Raw genomic sequence first — 16,824 nt, forward strand, 5'->3', positions numbered from 1 at the left:
GGGTTAATCCCAGCAAACATGAGGTGCTGCATTTTGGGTTATGTTAGAGGAGAGTATACAATTAATGGCAAGGCCTCTAACAGTATTGATGTACAGAGGGATCTAGGGGTTCATAGCTCCCTGAATGTGGCCACACAACTACAGTGGTAAAGAAGGCATATGATATGCTTGGCTTCATTAGTTGGGGCATTGTGTATGAGTCAAGAAGTAATGTTGGAATTTTATAGGGTTTTGGTTAGAATACCTATGGAGTATTATGTTCAGTTCTGGTCACCCCATTGCAGGAAGGAAGTGGAGGCTTTGGAGACAGTACAGACATGGTTTACCAGAATGCTGAACAAAACACAATGTGCTGGAGGAGCTCAGTGGGCAGGCAGCATTTGGGGAGGAATGGATCATAAGTGATTGGAGCAGAATTAGGCTATTCGGCCTATCGTCTATGCCATTCAACCATGGCTGATCTATCTTTCCCTCCTAACCACATTCTCCTGTCTTCTCCCCATAACCTCCGACACCCTTACTAATCAAGAATCAATCTCTGCCTTAAATATATCCACTGACTTTACCTCCACAGCCTTCTGTGACAAAAAATTCCACAGAGTCACCACCTTCTGACTAAAGAAATTTCTCCTCATCTCCTTCCTAAAGGAACATCCTTTAATTCTGAGGCTATGACCTCTAGTTCTAGACTCTCCCACTAGTGGAAACATCCTCTCCACATCCACTCTATCCAATCCTTTCACTATTCTATATGTTTCAATGAGGTTCCCCCACATTCTTCTAAATTCCAGTGAGTATAGGCCCAGTGCCATCAAACGCTGATCATATGCTAACCTACTCATTTCTGGGATCATTCTTGTAAACATCCTCTGGACATGGAATATTTCTGGTTGGTACCCTTCTTTAGACCATTTTCACCAGAATTCTGCTGGATTAGAGGCTATTAGTTATAAAGAGAGGTTGGTCAAACTTGGATTGTATTCTTTGGAATGTCGGAGGTTGAGGAGACTGCAAGAAACGATTCGTAGTGTTCAGTTGCTGAGATAGGATTAGGGTTATGCTGGTTGGTTCAAGGAAATTAAGGGATATGGATCATGTGCAGGCAGAGATTAGTTTAACTAGGCATTATGTTCAGCATGTATATGATGGGCCAGAGGACCTGGTCCTGTGTATACTGTTCTATGTTCTATGTTCACTTTTCAGTTTGAAAACCCTTTGTTCGGTACATCATCAGGTGCTTTTCTAAATGCTGCTTGGCATGATAGTGTTTCTAGCAACAAATCAGTAGCACTATCACCTTAAGGGCCTGTCCCACTTACGCGTCCTTGGCTCGCAAATTACACGACCTTGTGGTCGCTTGAGGCGTACATGCACCGTATGGCCGCTTGGGGCCGGTCCCACTTAGAGGCGTATGGAGTTGTGCAGGGCCGGTCCCGACATCGAGCGGGGCTCCGAAATTCTTGCAGTGAACGAAATCTTCGTGCGCCAACGGCCTGTCGCGGAACTGACGGCCAAAGTGGGACAGGCCCAAGTCCCTGGCTTGACGCAACGTGTCATCTTGAACAGCAGCAGAAGCAGGCAAATGATCGCCGAGCTCGGCCTGGGGCTCACAGCCATTGCAGTCCGAATCCACCCCCACTTCTACTCCCAGAGCGGGGCCAAGAAAATTGAAGATAGACACAAAATGCAGGAGTCTGAAAAATGCAGACTGAAGAAGAGTCTCGACACGAAACGTCATCCATTGCTTCTCTCCAGAGATGCTGCCGGTCCCGCTGAGTTACTCCAGCTTTGTGTCCATCTTCAAATGACGTTGCGCGCTCCAGACGGCTGTACGTAAGCATGTAATCGCGCCCGACCTTCGCTCGACTGTCTCGGCTCAACGTGACCACAACATCGCGTAATTTGCGTGCCAAGGACACGCAAGTGGGACAGGCCCTTTACTTCCAAGTTCCAACATTGTTGAAGGTATTCATACAGCTGATCTTACTGTTCCATCAATTCACATTTGAATAATTGTAGGTGATTATGTTCCTACATATGGGACACTTGACTGCCTAAACAGCATCTCAGCCACATGGTTAAATTGGAACCTTTGTCATTTCCGCTATCGTCTTTTTCAACCAACTCCGGAAGACAGGATCATTCAGCTCCAAGACCCTGTCACACTTTGCAACAACTGATGACTGATCCGATATACATGCATTAGCAATAGCATGGTTTTGTGTGTGGGAGTTAATGACTCACACATTTGATTGGGTTTTTGAAGGTAGGCTGTTCTGGATGGTTCAATCATTGGGATCCAAGGAGAATTAACCAACTGGATAAAGAATTGGCTTCATGATAGTAAGCAGAGGATGATGGTGGAAGATTGTTTCTCGGACTGGAGACTGGTGACTAGTGATGTGCTTCAAGGATCGGGGCTAGGCCCATTGCTGTTTGTCAACTATATAAGAATTTGTCTCGAAGGGCCGAATGGCCCACTCCTGCACCTATTTTCTATGTTTCTATGCTTCTATGAATGAGAATGTACAAGGCATGATTAGTTTGTTTGCAGACTATATAGATGATGGCAGATGATAAAAGTGAGGTGTGGCATTTCAGGATGTCAATCAAAGGCAGGACTTGTGTGATGAATGATGAGGCCCTGGCAAGTATTGTAGAGCCGAGGGATCTAAGAGTGCAATTACATAGTTCCCTGAACCTGACATCGCAGATGATAGGTGGTGAAAGCTTTTGGTACATTGGTCTTCATTAGTAAGGAAATTTAGTATAGAATTTGGGGCATTTGCGTTACAGTAGCACAACATGTTGGTAAGGCCACAGAGAGTATCATGTTCATTTCTGGTCACCCTGCTACAGGAAAGATGCCATTGAACCAAGTATTGAGAAGATTTATGAGGATGTTGTCAGGACGCCAAGGCCTCAAATGCAAGGGAGGCTGGGCAGGCTAAGATTTTATTCCTTGGAGCACAGGAGGCTTAAGAGTGGTCTTATAGAAGTGCATAAAATCAAGGGGGAAATAGATAGGTGAATGCCAAAGGAAGTAGTTGAGGCAGGTATAATAACAACATTTAAAAGACATTTGTACAGGTACATAGATAGGAAAAGTTGAGAGGTATAATGGCCAAACATGGGGCAAATGCAACTAGCTTAGATAAGGTATATTGATTGGTATGGCCAAGTTGGATTGAAGGGCCTATTTCTATGCTTTATAACTATGACTGCTCAGTACCTTCTCTATCAACCTGCAATAAAGCCTAAAATCCAGTCAAGTGATTTAGCCTCAGCATCTTTTTACGAAAGTTAGTTTCCAAATTCCACTGCCTCTTTATGATGAATTATTTTCTGAAACCACTCTTAATTTTAAGGTAATAGGGGCTAGATCAGGACTGTAGAAGCAAAAAGCTGCAGATGCTGGATATCTGAAATAAAAAATAAAATGTCGGAATGCTCGGCAGATTTGGCAGCATCTAAGCTTCTCCAGCACCAGAAGTAACACTTTGGGTCAATGGCATTTCTTTGAATCTAATCAAACACCATCACTAAGTTCGCCATTGGAACAGTTGATTCCTCAAGTTCCATTTCTTGGAAACCAGTTTAGGAGAACTGACAAAGTGAAAGTGCAGATTAGCAAAATGGTTGTGATAAATTGAGGCTGTCAGCAAAAGCTGTGTATGCAAAAATAACAGTATACCTCCTGTTAGAATTAGAACGGGAAAATTGGGACAAGGTCAAAACTGAATGCTCTTTATCTGAATGCACTGCGTATTTGTAAGAAGGTAGAAGAATTAATGGAACTAATAGATATAAATGCTTACAATCCAATAGCCAATGTGATACGTGTCTGCAACGTGAACTAGGTTGAAAACTATATATTCCAGTAGCTTTAATTTTCAGAAAGGAACTGGCAAATGGAAAAGGAAGCAGGACAGCCTTGATGTGAAAGAATGGGGAAGCATAGAAACATAGACAGGAGTAGGCCATTCGGCCCTTCGAGTGCACCGCCAAATATGATCATGGCTGATCATCCAAAATCCCGTACCTGCCTTCTCTCCATACCCCCTGATCCCCTTAGCCACAAGGGCCACATCTAACTCCCTCTTAAATAAGCCAATGAACTGGCCTCAACTACCCTCTGTGGCAGAGAGTTCCAGAGATTCACCACTCTCTGCGTGAAAAAAGAGAGAATAAAGAATCTTTGTCCACAAAATCAAGGAGTCGAATCAGTTTGGGCAGAGCTAAGCAATTGTGAGGAGCCGAAAACACTGTAAATTCCCAAAGAGTAATAGTAATTCAGTAATAATATAAATTAAGAAATTATGGGTTATTACATGCAACAAGATTATTATACTGTGAATCAGCGTACAGGAGAGGGATAGAGCACCTGGATGAGTGGTGCTATAACAAGAACCTCTTGCTCAGCACCACCAAAACCAAGGAACTAATTGTTGACTTCAGAAAGGGAAAATTGAGAGGTTACTTGCTAATTTTCATTGGTGGGTCAGCAGCGGGAGTTAGAATTTTCAAAACCCTGTGCATTATCATCGCAGATGATCTGTCCTGGACTCAGCACATAGATGTCATCACAAAGAGGGTCCCACCACTTTCTTGGAAGTTTAAATAAATTCCGTATGACATGACTGGCATGTAAGAGGCTGCAGAGGGTGGTGAACTTAGCCCGTCACACCGTTGGGTTCTGCCTGTCTCACCATTGGTGGAATCAACATAAGGCACTGCTACACGAATAAGGATTATAAAGAACCCACAATATTTGGACCATGCCCTCTTCTCACTGGTACCATCAGGCAGGAGGTGCAGAACCCTGAAGTTCCACACCAGTAGCTTCAGTTCCTACAACAATCAGGTTCTTGAGCCAACCTGCACAACCCTAATCCTACCTCAGCAATGGAACACCGTGGACCACCTCATGCACTAGCGAGGAATTTTAATTCTGTTTTTGCAGTCTTTCTTTTCACTGTCTTGTGTAATTTTTTGTTTCTTGTTTTGTCTGAGTGTATGTGCCTGTGATGCTGCTCCAAATATAATTTTCATTGCAAACAAAAAGTGCTGCAGTAAATCAGCGGGTCAGGTAGCAAAGGTAACATTGGTGAACATGGATAGGTGATGTTTCAGGTCGAGACCCTCCTGCAGAAAGTAGTCCAAGGTGTTCAATTGCCCTGACCCGCTGAGTTACTCCAGCACTTTGTATCCTTCTGTGCATTAACCAGCATCTGCAGTTCGTTGTTTCTACAATATTTTCATTGCACCTCTACCTCACCATACTTGTGCATATAACAATAATCTTTACTTAACTTTCTTTCCATTGACAGATAGACAAGACAAATCAAACTGGAAGCATTGCAGCAAAGATAAATTCAAGGATCGCATAGAGCCTTTACAGCCTTTTAAATCATTATGTTGAGGAATCAACAAGGGCCGTGGCTATTTTAGGTACAGTACTGTGTAAAGAGAAATATGAACCTGAATAGTTAAAGAGCCTTTAGGGAACAGCAACCAAATATGATAACTTTATTTTAAAATGTTCTGGTTCAATTGAAAACAATGATTTTCAATCTAACTAAAGCAAACTACAAAGACAAGATGTATGATTTCAATAAGGGGCAGAAGGCTTCTGTGATACTTTCATTGGCTGGGCCTTAGAATAAAAGAGCAGGGAGATTACGTCTAGAGATGGTGCCTGACTCATTGAGTTATTCCAGCAGTTGTGTTCTACACAAATTTATAAATCATTGTTTAGGTCACAACTGATACAATAGACTGTCTTCAATTCTTATTGCCGTATTATCAGAAAGTTGTGATTGCACTGGAAATGGTGAAGAGGAAATTCACTAGGATGTTGCCTGGGATTGAAAGGTTCATTTATAAGGAAAGGCTAGATAGGTTGGGTCTGTTTCTCCTGGAGTGGTGGAGGCTGGGAATGGGTAACTAATAGAGGTATACAAAAATAATTGAGTTGTAAGAAAGTGTACCCCTTAGGAGAAGTACCTAAAATACAAGGGATGGGTTTAAGGTAAGGTGTACGATGTTACAGGGAAGAACGTTTTCTCCTGGAGCTTGGTTAACATCTGGAATGCACATTTGGGTGGCTATTGAAGACAAATACTTGAGAAGTACCTAGATAAGCACTTGAATCGCCAAGTACTGGTAAATGGAATTAGTGTAGATAGATACATGATAATTGGCATGAACATGATGAGCCAAAGGCACTGTTTCTGCGACATATGACTCGATTTAAATAATGAATACATAGTTTGCAAATTGCCTTAAGGCAAAAAAAAAGTGACAAGAGAAGTTAAAGGAAATATTAACTTAAAAGTCAAGGTTTATAATGCTGTCAAAGGAGTAGGCCTGAGGATTAAAAAAAAAAATCAGTCTTCAGCAAAGACCAAAGCATTGATAAGGAAATAAAAGGTAAAATAAAATAAGTCAATAAGAAAAGCAAGAATTGACTGTAAAAATTAGAGACTAAAAGTTTAAGAAGGAACTGCAGATGCTGGAAAATCAAAGGTAGACAAAAATGCTGGAGAAACTCAGCGGGTGAGGCAGCATCTATGCAGCGAAGGAAATATGTGATGTTTCGGGCCGAGACCCTTCTTCAGTTCTTCTCCATAGATGCTGCCTCAACCGCTGAGTTTCTCCAGCATTTTTGTCTAACTTACAGACTAAAATGTTTGTTTTTTGCAAGACTGTAAAACCTTCTATAGATTAGTAAAATTAAAAAGATTAGCTGAAAGTGATGCGAGTCCCTTGCAGACTGAGATAGGCGAAGTTATACAGGGGAATAAGGGAACGGCTGGGACACATAAAATCCTCCAGAAACATTGGAGGTCTACAGGTCCAGGATAAATGAAAGGGTAAAGGCCATTTGCAATGGTTAAAAAAAGTATTGCGGAAATTAATGGAGATAAATGTCTAGGCCTCGATGACCTAGATCCAAAGATTTTGAGATGCTGGATGCACGACTTGTCATGTTCCAAAATTTCATAAACTCCTGAATAGATCACACACATTAAAAGGTGGTAACTATAAATATGCTACATTATTTATGAAAAGGAAGCAGAGGATGTCAGACCAGTTAGTCTAACATCTGTTAGAAAAAAATATGCAATCTGTTTTCAAAGAAGACATAGGGTATTAGAAAATAGTAAATGAGGCACAGTCAATGTAGATTTATAAGGGCAAATCACATTTCATAAATCTATTGAAATGCTTTGAGGTTGTAACTAGTAGAATACAGAATGAACTAGTCGTTGGACTTTAAGAAGGTCTTTAAAAAGGTTATACATGATAATCTAAGACACAATTAGAGTGCATGGGATTGGGACTAATTTTGTGGTGTGGACTGCGGGACTGGTTAATATTCAGAAAGCAATGAGTATGGAACAGTTGGAAGGACAATGGTGATTCGTAGGGTACTGTAAGCATTATTTGGCATCTTGCCCAGCAAGGGCATTGTGGGCCGAAGAGCATGTTCCTGCGCTGTACTATTCTATGTTGCTGGACCACTTGGACAATAAAAACACTTATGTCAGGCTGTTGTTTATTGACTACAGCTCAGCATTCAATACCATCATCCCCTCCAAGCTGGTTATGCGAGGAGGTGTGATGTTTCGGAGCTCTCATCCAAACACAAGAACTAGTGTGTTTAAACATCTTTTGGAATTCGGAGGAGGCACAGCGGTACATTTAAACATCTCTGTGTATCGCTGCGTCATTGCAGACTTGTTTTAAAGTTTCTGCTTGTTTTTGGGAGTGCGAGCAATCTTATCAACGAACTGTCGAGCTCCCACAACTGCTGGCAACCTGCCAGGAACTGCGGTTCACCAAAAGGGAAGAGAAAATCTTTCTGGACTTTAACACCTACGTCCAGAACAACCCCCCTTACTGCCTCGTCGGTGCTGTCCGGGCCGGTCTTGCTTTCGTGTGGTGTGGGAGGTTTTCTGCACCTGCATCGTCTTGACCTTTTTCTGCGGCCTTGGAGCCTGGAGCTGAAGACTAAGCCTCCTTTCACTCGGCAAAACCGATGGAGATAAGAGGCTACCAAAAACAAGACTGCAAGCAAGTCCCTTTTGTTGCTGTAGGAGTGGCGAAGAACAGCTGGGATTGCCTGCGAAGTTCAGCAGCTCACCAGGGAATGCAGGAGAGCCGAGAGAGCCAGGCGGAGGTGGTGACGCAGTGGTTTTTCGGGGAAACCGTCATTATCAAGGTTCGAGGCGACATCACTTGCCTCCCTCCCTTGAACTGTTCCATTTGTTTTTGTGTTTGGACTTGGCCTAGTGCCATTTGGACTGTCTGAGTCAGTGTGTTGAAGTGCTATGTTTTAAATTGTAGTGCTTGATACCATACAGGGTCAGTGTTCTGGGGGAGCAGGGCCTTCCAGGATCTATGCAAAGGTGGCTGCTTCAGCTGCTTCGGCTGCTCCTCTGGGGGCCCGGTTCTCCATGTGGAGCTTGCCTTTCGAGCATGGTATAAGGTGTTACTTGCCCCCTCATATGAACCTTGAGGACTGCACAGCTGTCGTGGCCCTGGCGGTGAAGCCCGCAGGCGTCCTGTACGTTGGCAGGATGTTTGGGATGGCCGTGTTCGTCCTCAAGTCTGTTGAGGGGGTGAACACGGCCGTGAGTAAAGGGATCTCAGTGGGTGGAACATTCCTGCAGGTCGAGCCCTTGGCGACCACAGCACAATGAGTGGTCCCGTCCAATGACCCTGCATCACAAATGAGGCCATCCTTCCCCACCTTCACCCTGGGGAAGGTACTCGCGGACATCACCCTGATATCCCAGGGGTTCCGCAGGAAGGAGCTGCGGCACGTTCTTTCCCTCCAGTGCCAGCTGATGATGTTGCTGAACCGGGAGGAGGTAGTTGACGGGCGCTAATGTGTCCAGCAGGATGGCTGCGATTTCACCATCAACTGGACATCGGAACGCCCAAGGAGCCATTCCTGTAAGAAAGTGGGGCATATTCGGAGGAATTGCCCCAAACCCCGGGCGGAGGCCTCCACTTCCAGTGCCACTAGACCCTCTTCCCCTCCCCTGTAGTTGAATCAGGGAACTCTGGGTTGCGCAGAGCGCGAGAGGGGGTGGGGGGAGGGTCAAAAGAAGGGGGGCAAGGTGGCAAAGAAGATTAAACACATAGGGAACAATACTCCCAGAGACAAGTACATTCAACCCATCCCATCACCTTGCATTAGGGAGTCTGCAAGCCCCACATTCCAGCCGGGGGCGGTGGGGATTGCGCGGGAGGAGGGGGTGCCGCAGAGGAAGGTTGCTCAGGTGACCCCAGAGTCTGTGAGCTCCTACCCATCGAAATCAAGAAGGAGGAATCTCTCTATGGAGGAGCGGAAGGGGGACGAACGGGGATCCTCCAGGGAGGAGGGGAATATTGTGGTGGAGGAAGACTCCCGCCCTCTGGTTCGGGCCCCAGTCCCATGTTATGGAGGGGATTCTGGGGAGGGTGGCGATGGGGACCTCTCGGGTGTTATGGAGCAGGAGGATTCCTGTTGGGGAGGGAGTCCCACATCAGGCACTCGAGGAAGCCCAGGAGCAACACCACCCAGGATGAGGCGCAGAGAACACCTCTGAATGTAGAGACTGTAGGCGGGGAAGGGGTTGGGGAAACCAAGGGGTTGAGTCTGGTGCACCAGAGTCCACTCTGGACCCAACTAGGGGAGAGAGGGATAGTCACCCCCACTGTTGATGGTCTTGATTCCCCAGGTACATTGGGGGAAGGCCCCTCTGCCACTGGTCCCAGGGATGGGATTGAGGTGGAGGAGAGACCAGCGGGTGGGGCAGAGGCAACCGCCGCACAGCGTGAGCTGGGAGTATCGGGCTCTAAGGTTGTGTCCGGGGATGGGGAAGGTGTCTCCACCTGCAGTGAGCAGGTGGAAGGAGACTCCTCGGACAATGAGTCAATGCGGCCTGTGAACTTACCATCAAGGGCTCGCAGTCTCGACCAGCCCCGACGCGAGGTTCGATCGCTCGGCGCGGGGGAGCTGACAACCCACCGATGCAGGAGCTGAAAGCCTCGACGCGGACGACCCGAACTCCGCTGGCTACGGGAGTCAAGACCGTCCCGTCAATGGAGTGCTCGGAGCCCCCGACCGAGGAAGAAAAAAAGGAAGGACTTGAACTATATTTCACATTCCATCACAGTGAGGAATGTGTAGGAGTAACTGTGGTGGATGTTCATGTTAAAATGGGTTTTTGAGTCTGGTGCTTTTAATTGTATGACTGACCTGGCCAGTGAAATTCCTCGTATGTTGCAAAACATACTTGGCGAATAAAATCTGATTCTGATTCTGATTCGGATGTTCTCGCTCTCCCCGATGCCACTCCACTCATTCCAGTGGAGAAAATCCGCAAATTCATCCAGGCCATCGATGGAGCCCAACATCGGCCCAGATTGGCCAAACCTACACGGGCTCACCAGCTCTCTGACCCTCATCCTCAGAAGGAGGGGGAAGGGCAAGGGGGTGAAGCGGAACGACCGGCGTCAGCTCAGGTCCTTCTTGGACGACCTGAAGAACGATGCCAAGACCAAGAGCAGTGTCGTTGAGGGTAGAGAGACCAGTAGAGTGTCCCTTGTAGCCAGGGTCCGGAAGACAAGGAGCACCGCCACGCCACCTAGGGTCCGTAGGGGAAGGAGCGGCTCTGCTGCCAGTCACCAAAGGACCAGTGATGGGATCTAGGGAATGGGCAGGGCTGAAGATGTCCTGGTTGGGTTGCTCTTAGGCCTGACCAAGCTGGCCATCCACGAGTCCCGGTGCCAGGTAGAGGAGGGCTTTGCCCGAGCCAGATGTTTTCCCTTTACCAGGGTTGCGTCCGCGCCCGAGTGGTGTTGGAGAGGCTGGTGTTATCTGTAACATAGTTGTTTGTAATTTAATGTCTGAATAGTTTGGTGATTCTGTAATATGGTGGTGGGTATGTCACCACAGTTTTGGTATTTTTTGGCTTTTTTATCATGTTGAAAATTAAATAAATTATTATTTTTTGATACAAAAAAAAGTCTGGTTACCAAGCTCACGGAACTGGGTCTCTGAGCATCCCTCTGCAATTGGATCCTCGACTACCTCATCCACAGACCACATTATGTTCAAATTGGCAGAAATACTTCACCCTTCACCGTCTGAAGAAGGGTCTCGACCCGAAACGTCGCCTATTTCCTTTGCTCCATAGATGCTGCCTCACCCAGCTGAATTTCTTCAGCATTTTTGTATACCTTCACCCTCATTAACAATCAGTGCGGGAGCACCTCAAAGCTGCATGCTCAGCCCCCTGCTCTACTCACTCTATATTCATGAATGTGTAGCCGGACATAGTGCGAACTCCATTATCAAGCTCGCCGACGACACCACCGTTGTGGGATGAATTACAGATGGTGATGAGTCAGAGTTTTAGAAGTGAGATCGACCGATTGACCAAATGGTGCCAGCACAACAACCTGGCTCTCAATATCACTAAAACCAAAGAACTGATTGTGGACTTTGGAAGAGGAAGGATGAGGATCCTCAATCCTGTTTATATCAATGGGGCGGTGGTGGAGAGAGTCAAAAATTCAAATTCCTGGGCCCAGCACACTGATGCAATTATAAGGAAAGCACATCAGCGTCTCTACTTCCTGAGAAGATTACGGAGATTCGGTATGTCAAAGAGGATTGTCTTGAACTTGTACAGTTGCACAATAGAGAGCATACTGGTTACTGGTTGCATCATTGCCCGGTTCGGCAACTTGAACGTCCAGGAGTGGAAAAGACTGCAAAAAGTTGTGAACTGGCCATCACCGGCTCTGACCTCCCTACCATCAAAGGTATTTATCGGAATCACTGCCTCAAAAAGGCAGCCAACATCATCAGAGACCTACACCATCCTGGCCTCACACTCTGGCCTACCACTGCCATCAGGAAGAAGGTACACGAGCCTGAAAACTGTGACATCCAGGTTCAGGAACAGCTTCTTCCCTACAGCCATCAGGCTATTAAACACTACAACCTCATATAAGCTCTGAACTACAATAGACTATTATTATTATTATTATTGCACTATTTTGGGTTTTTTTGAGTATGTGTGTATATATATATATAAATATAATGGGAGTATGTGTATATATACGCACTGAACTCTTTTCTCTCTTGTTTATCATATCATACTATGTTTACATATTCTGTTGTGATGCAGCAAGTAAGAATTTCATTGTTCTATCTGGGACATATGACAATAAAACACTCTTGACTCTATTAGTGATTGCTCTCCAGCATCTGATAATCTGGAAGGCAATGATAAATTTGGATAAATTTGGATCAAGTGCAAAAAGGGCAAGTCCAAGTCCAAGCTTGCTGATGATACAAAACCATGTGTGGCAGTATAGATCAGAGAGGTACAAACAGAAAATGCTTGAAACACTCAACAGGTCAGGCAGCATCTGTGGAAAGAAAAAAACATTAACATTTCAGGTGCAGTTGAGGATAACTGATAATCCTTGATCTAAATAGGGTTCTTGCACTTGTTTTTGTTAAAAAGCTTAGTATGGAAAACAATTGTTCAAAATTTAAGCAGAGGGAGGCAGGTGGCAATGAGTATGGTTTGTTTCCATTATTTCCCCTGAAGACATGAAACAATGAGTTTTGCTGATTCTATTCTGAGAGATGAGATTTGCATGTATTTTGAAATGCAAGGACTGATTAGGAATTGTCAGCATTACTTTGTGTGTGGGAAATTGTGTCTTGTGACTCATGTAGGGATTCTTGTCGTTTGTATTTCATGTTATTGGAAACCAATAATATGCTGCTCTGATTACTCTGTGATACAGCTACCTAATATTAAGCTTGACATCGAGTCAGATGTAGTATTTTGTTCTAGAGATCAGATTCCATGTAATGAAGGCAACAAGACAATTACCTACCTATAAGTGATCGATTGAATTTGCTGGTTGGAATATCTGAGAAGGAATCCATTGCTTCCGTCACCCTACAGATTGAAACAGGTACAATATACTTACAGGAGAAACAATGTACAAACTAAAATATAAATATTATTCACACCTTAAAATTCAAGAACAATGTAGAGGCATTATAATGTTGACTTTCATCTTAACATTACACTTAGAATGTTAATGGGGCAGGAAAGATTAAGAAAGGACGGATTTGGAGCAAATGGTTGAAGGCACCACTTGAAATGTAGGTATGCTTTTCCAATAACTAGAAGACAGAGTGGTGCTCCATATTATTCTAGCTGATGAGTATGTATGATAGCAAATCTCCACCACACCCAGTGAAACCTGATAGGAAGTAAACCTAGCAACAGCTGGAGATGGGAACTTGAGAAAAACATAATCAAAAGATTCATTGATGCTGTGCCCAATATAACAGGCAGCGTGCTCAGGAATATTCTGCTGTAAATCACCACCATCAGCTGCATTCAAAAAGATTCCTAAATCCAAGCCTGCCTCCCAAAGAGTTATGATGGGACCTCCATCTCTCTTCTGTGCTAAATGAGTTCTTTGTGCATTTGAGACGCACTTTCCAAATTTTTCTCACTATACTCTCACTGTGTGTCGTGCAGTCAGTATAAACAATTCTTTTTTTGTATGTGCAGCCTTAATGATATCGTAAAAGTCCTTTTTTTCTTAATTGTTGTACACGAGGTAAGGAATAAGCAATTAGAAATTAGCTCTGAATCTTTTCATTTCCTATAAAAAGATTATGTAAATGATTCATAATTGCCCAGAACAATCCATAAATGTCATCTAATTAAATAAGTACCTTTTCAGTGGTGATGGAATTTTAATCATCACTTTCAAGACAATTTTGTCTTCTTAATAACTTCCTACAACGGTATCTAGTATAACATTGTCCCCAAGCTCTGGAATCATTTACAAAGGGCAGACTTTCTCCCCAAAGATTTTGGTGAATCAGGTTACCTTCCCTTAAAGGAAGACTTTTATTATGCACTTATCTACCAATATACTCAAAGTAGGAAACAGGAGCAGTCAGATTTACCAGCATATCAGTGCTGTCACAGCTACCACAATTAGCATCAATTTGCACACACTTATCCAGTAATTGTAATTTACTTTTAATTATTACATATATTTTTGGGCCCATGAGGTTGGAGCAAACAGATATTATACATCATAACGTCAGGCTGATGCATCAATAACGAGCTTAATGAAAGCTCTCTGATGGACCAATCAACACTAAATTACCTTCCTTTGCTTCAAAATGTGATGACCTGAACAGGTGAGATAAACTTTCATGGTATAAACTGCATATTAACCGGTAAAACATTAGACTGAGAAAAATGCAGGTGCTACAAAGTAGCAATTACAAAGTTTATGATTTCCATATTCTTCATTAGTTTCAGAATAGTTCATAAAAAGGCTATATCGGTCTTTAGAGATGAACAAATAGTAATATGTTACTTCTTTCACGCTAAATGCCTGGGTGCAATCTAAGAAGATAAAAAGCTGGAGTAGGTTTTACAGCCCTTCAAGCCTCTAGTATTTGATAAGGTTTGTGCCTAGTCCACTTTCCCACATGATTCTCATATCTCATACCACATAGAGTCATACTGCAAGGAAACAGGTCCTCGGCCTGCTTAGCCATGCCAACCAAGAAATCCCATCTGAGCTAGTCCCATTTGCCTGCATTTTGTTCATATCGCTCAAACCTTTCCAATCCATACAGGGTCGGAAATCCTGGGGGGTACAGAGGGGACACGTCCCCCCCCCCCCATTCTTTGAGAGGTGAGGGACAATCCCCCCCATGTTTTGTCAAGCGGACTTTATCAGCCGCTTTCTAAGGGCTGAATCGGCCCATTCGCGGGCCCTTTCAGCACCTGTCGCGGTTTAAAATCAAACTGCTGCATCGAGACGATCAAGGCTCCAGATGGTGAAGCCTCCGCTGGCTGATGAAAGACCCGTGAACGGGCCGATTCAAGCCCACGGCCGAAGCTTCGCATGCATCTCGCTCTCTCCTCCAGCCCAGCGCACTGCTTGACTCAGGGGCGATTCGGTACAGCGTGGAGTCAGCGCCCGATGAGCAGAGGGAACCGGGACCGGGTCACCGCCGCTGCTAGCAGGTACACAGAGAGAGAGAGAGCGAGAGGCCACTCGGTCTGCGCGTTGCTGCTGCCTTACAGCTGCATGGACACTGGTTTAGATCCTGGCTCCGGCCGCTGTCTGTACGGAGTCTTTTTCTCCCCATTAGCACCTTGTCTGATGTTGATCTCACCCTTGCTGCTGAACCGACTGAGCACCAGCACCGAGTGCTCACTCCACCACCTCTCTCGCTTAAGTTTATTTTGACAGTGAGTCTCCACAGGGCCCAAGGCTGAAGCCTGCGAAGCCTCGTGGGTGTGTGTGTGAGTGAGAGTGTGAGTGATTGCACCCCGGTCCCCCCCAAGTTTTGATAGCGATTTCCGTGCCTGAATCCATGTACCTGTCCAAGTGTCTTTTAAATATTATGATTGTACCTGCCACAACTACCTCCTCTGGTAGTTCATTCCATACAACCGGCACCCTTTGATTAGAACAGGGCTGAACTCTCACTCATTGAGCGTGAGATTCACGCAATTAACAAAATCCTCACGCTGATCACAGAATTTCGCACTCTCACATTTTAAATAAATAAATAAACAAAGTCACGAAGAATTCAATTAACTGAAGGCTTCCAGCTCTTCTCCACACTTACCAATGCGAATAGTTTTCTGTCGGCGGGTTTCCCGTAAAGAAAGACCAATTTGATTTGCTTAAGCCCATTGCACACTATTTAAAATGGCACGGTAGACAAAAATGCCGGAGAAACTCAGCGGGTGAGGCAGCATCAATGGAGGGAAGGAATAGGCGACAGTTCGGGTCGAGACCCTTCTTCAGACTCAAGCATTTCTCCAGCATTTTTGTCCACAACGTGTAGTTTCATCTAAACTAAGCTACACATTCCCATGCAGATGGTGTGATAGGTGGTCCCAGCACCGACTCCTGGCTGGAGCACTTCTCTCACCTCCGGCGGCTCTGTGTCCGTTAGCCGCTCTGTCCACACCCCATGGAGTTTTAACCCCGGCCCGGAGCCAGGAGCGGACCAAGTGAGTGGGGGCGTCGGTGCCGCCTCCGGAGCTGCGGGGATGAATCTCGGGCTAAGGCTCTGCTCCCGGAGCCCCGAGCCACTGTCCTTCGCCTCCCCCTGACCCCAACTGGCCTCAGAGCACCTGGGCTGGCCCGCATTCCCGGGGGGGGAAACGCTCCCCGGACATCGCCAACTCCGCTTACTCCGGGTGTTGTCGCCGCTAAAACACACACACACACACACACACACACACACACACACACACACACACACACACACACACACACACACACACACACACACACACACACACACACACACACACACACACACACACACACACACACACACACACACACACACACACACACACACACACACACACACACACACACACACACACACGGTTTAAAGGGATATGGGCCAAATGCGGATAAATGGGACTAGTACACCTCCCGCTGCCTTAGCAGGGCAAAGAAGATCATCAAAGACAGCTCCCATCCTGCGTTTGGACTGTTCGACCTGCTGCCCTCTGGAAGGCGCTATAGGTGCATCAAATCCAGGACAAATAGACTCAGAAATAGTTGCTTTCTGAAAATTATAACTACTCTTAATTCAAATTCACACATGCACTGACTTCACAGCCCAACACCCGGACTTCCATCTGTATATATGTATGTAGCGCCGCAGAATTGTGCCCCCCCCCCCCCCCCCCCCCCTCCCTTCTGTTTTTTTTTGTTTTTCTG

General features: G+C 45.3%; 1 protein-coding gene across 5 annotated transcripts in view; it reads right to left on the reverse strand.

The window, feature by feature from the left end:
- The window catches only part of LOC129699621 (CAP-Gly domain-containing linker protein 4-like), a 233,352-nt gene that overhangs the window by 33,980 nt on the left and 182,548 nt on the right, over positions 1–16,824 (reverse strand). For all 5 annotated transcript variants that reach the window (XM_055639579.1, XM_055639581.1, XM_055639582.1 and 2 more), the window contains one exon: positions 12,919–12,983. In XM_055639579.1, the coding sequence (XP_055495554.1) occupies positions 12,919–12,983 (65 nt within the window). The remainder of the gene's footprint in view (positions 1–12,918; positions 12,984–16,824) is intronic.

The sequence above is a fragment of the Leucoraja erinacea genome, chromosome 8, assembly GCF_028641065.1.
Source record: "Leucoraja erinacea ecotype New England chromosome 8, Leri_hhj_1, whole genome shotgun sequence".
Classification (NCBI taxonomy): Eukaryota; Metazoa; Chordata; class Chondrichthyes; order Rajiformes; family Rajidae; genus Leucoraja; species Leucoraja erinaceus.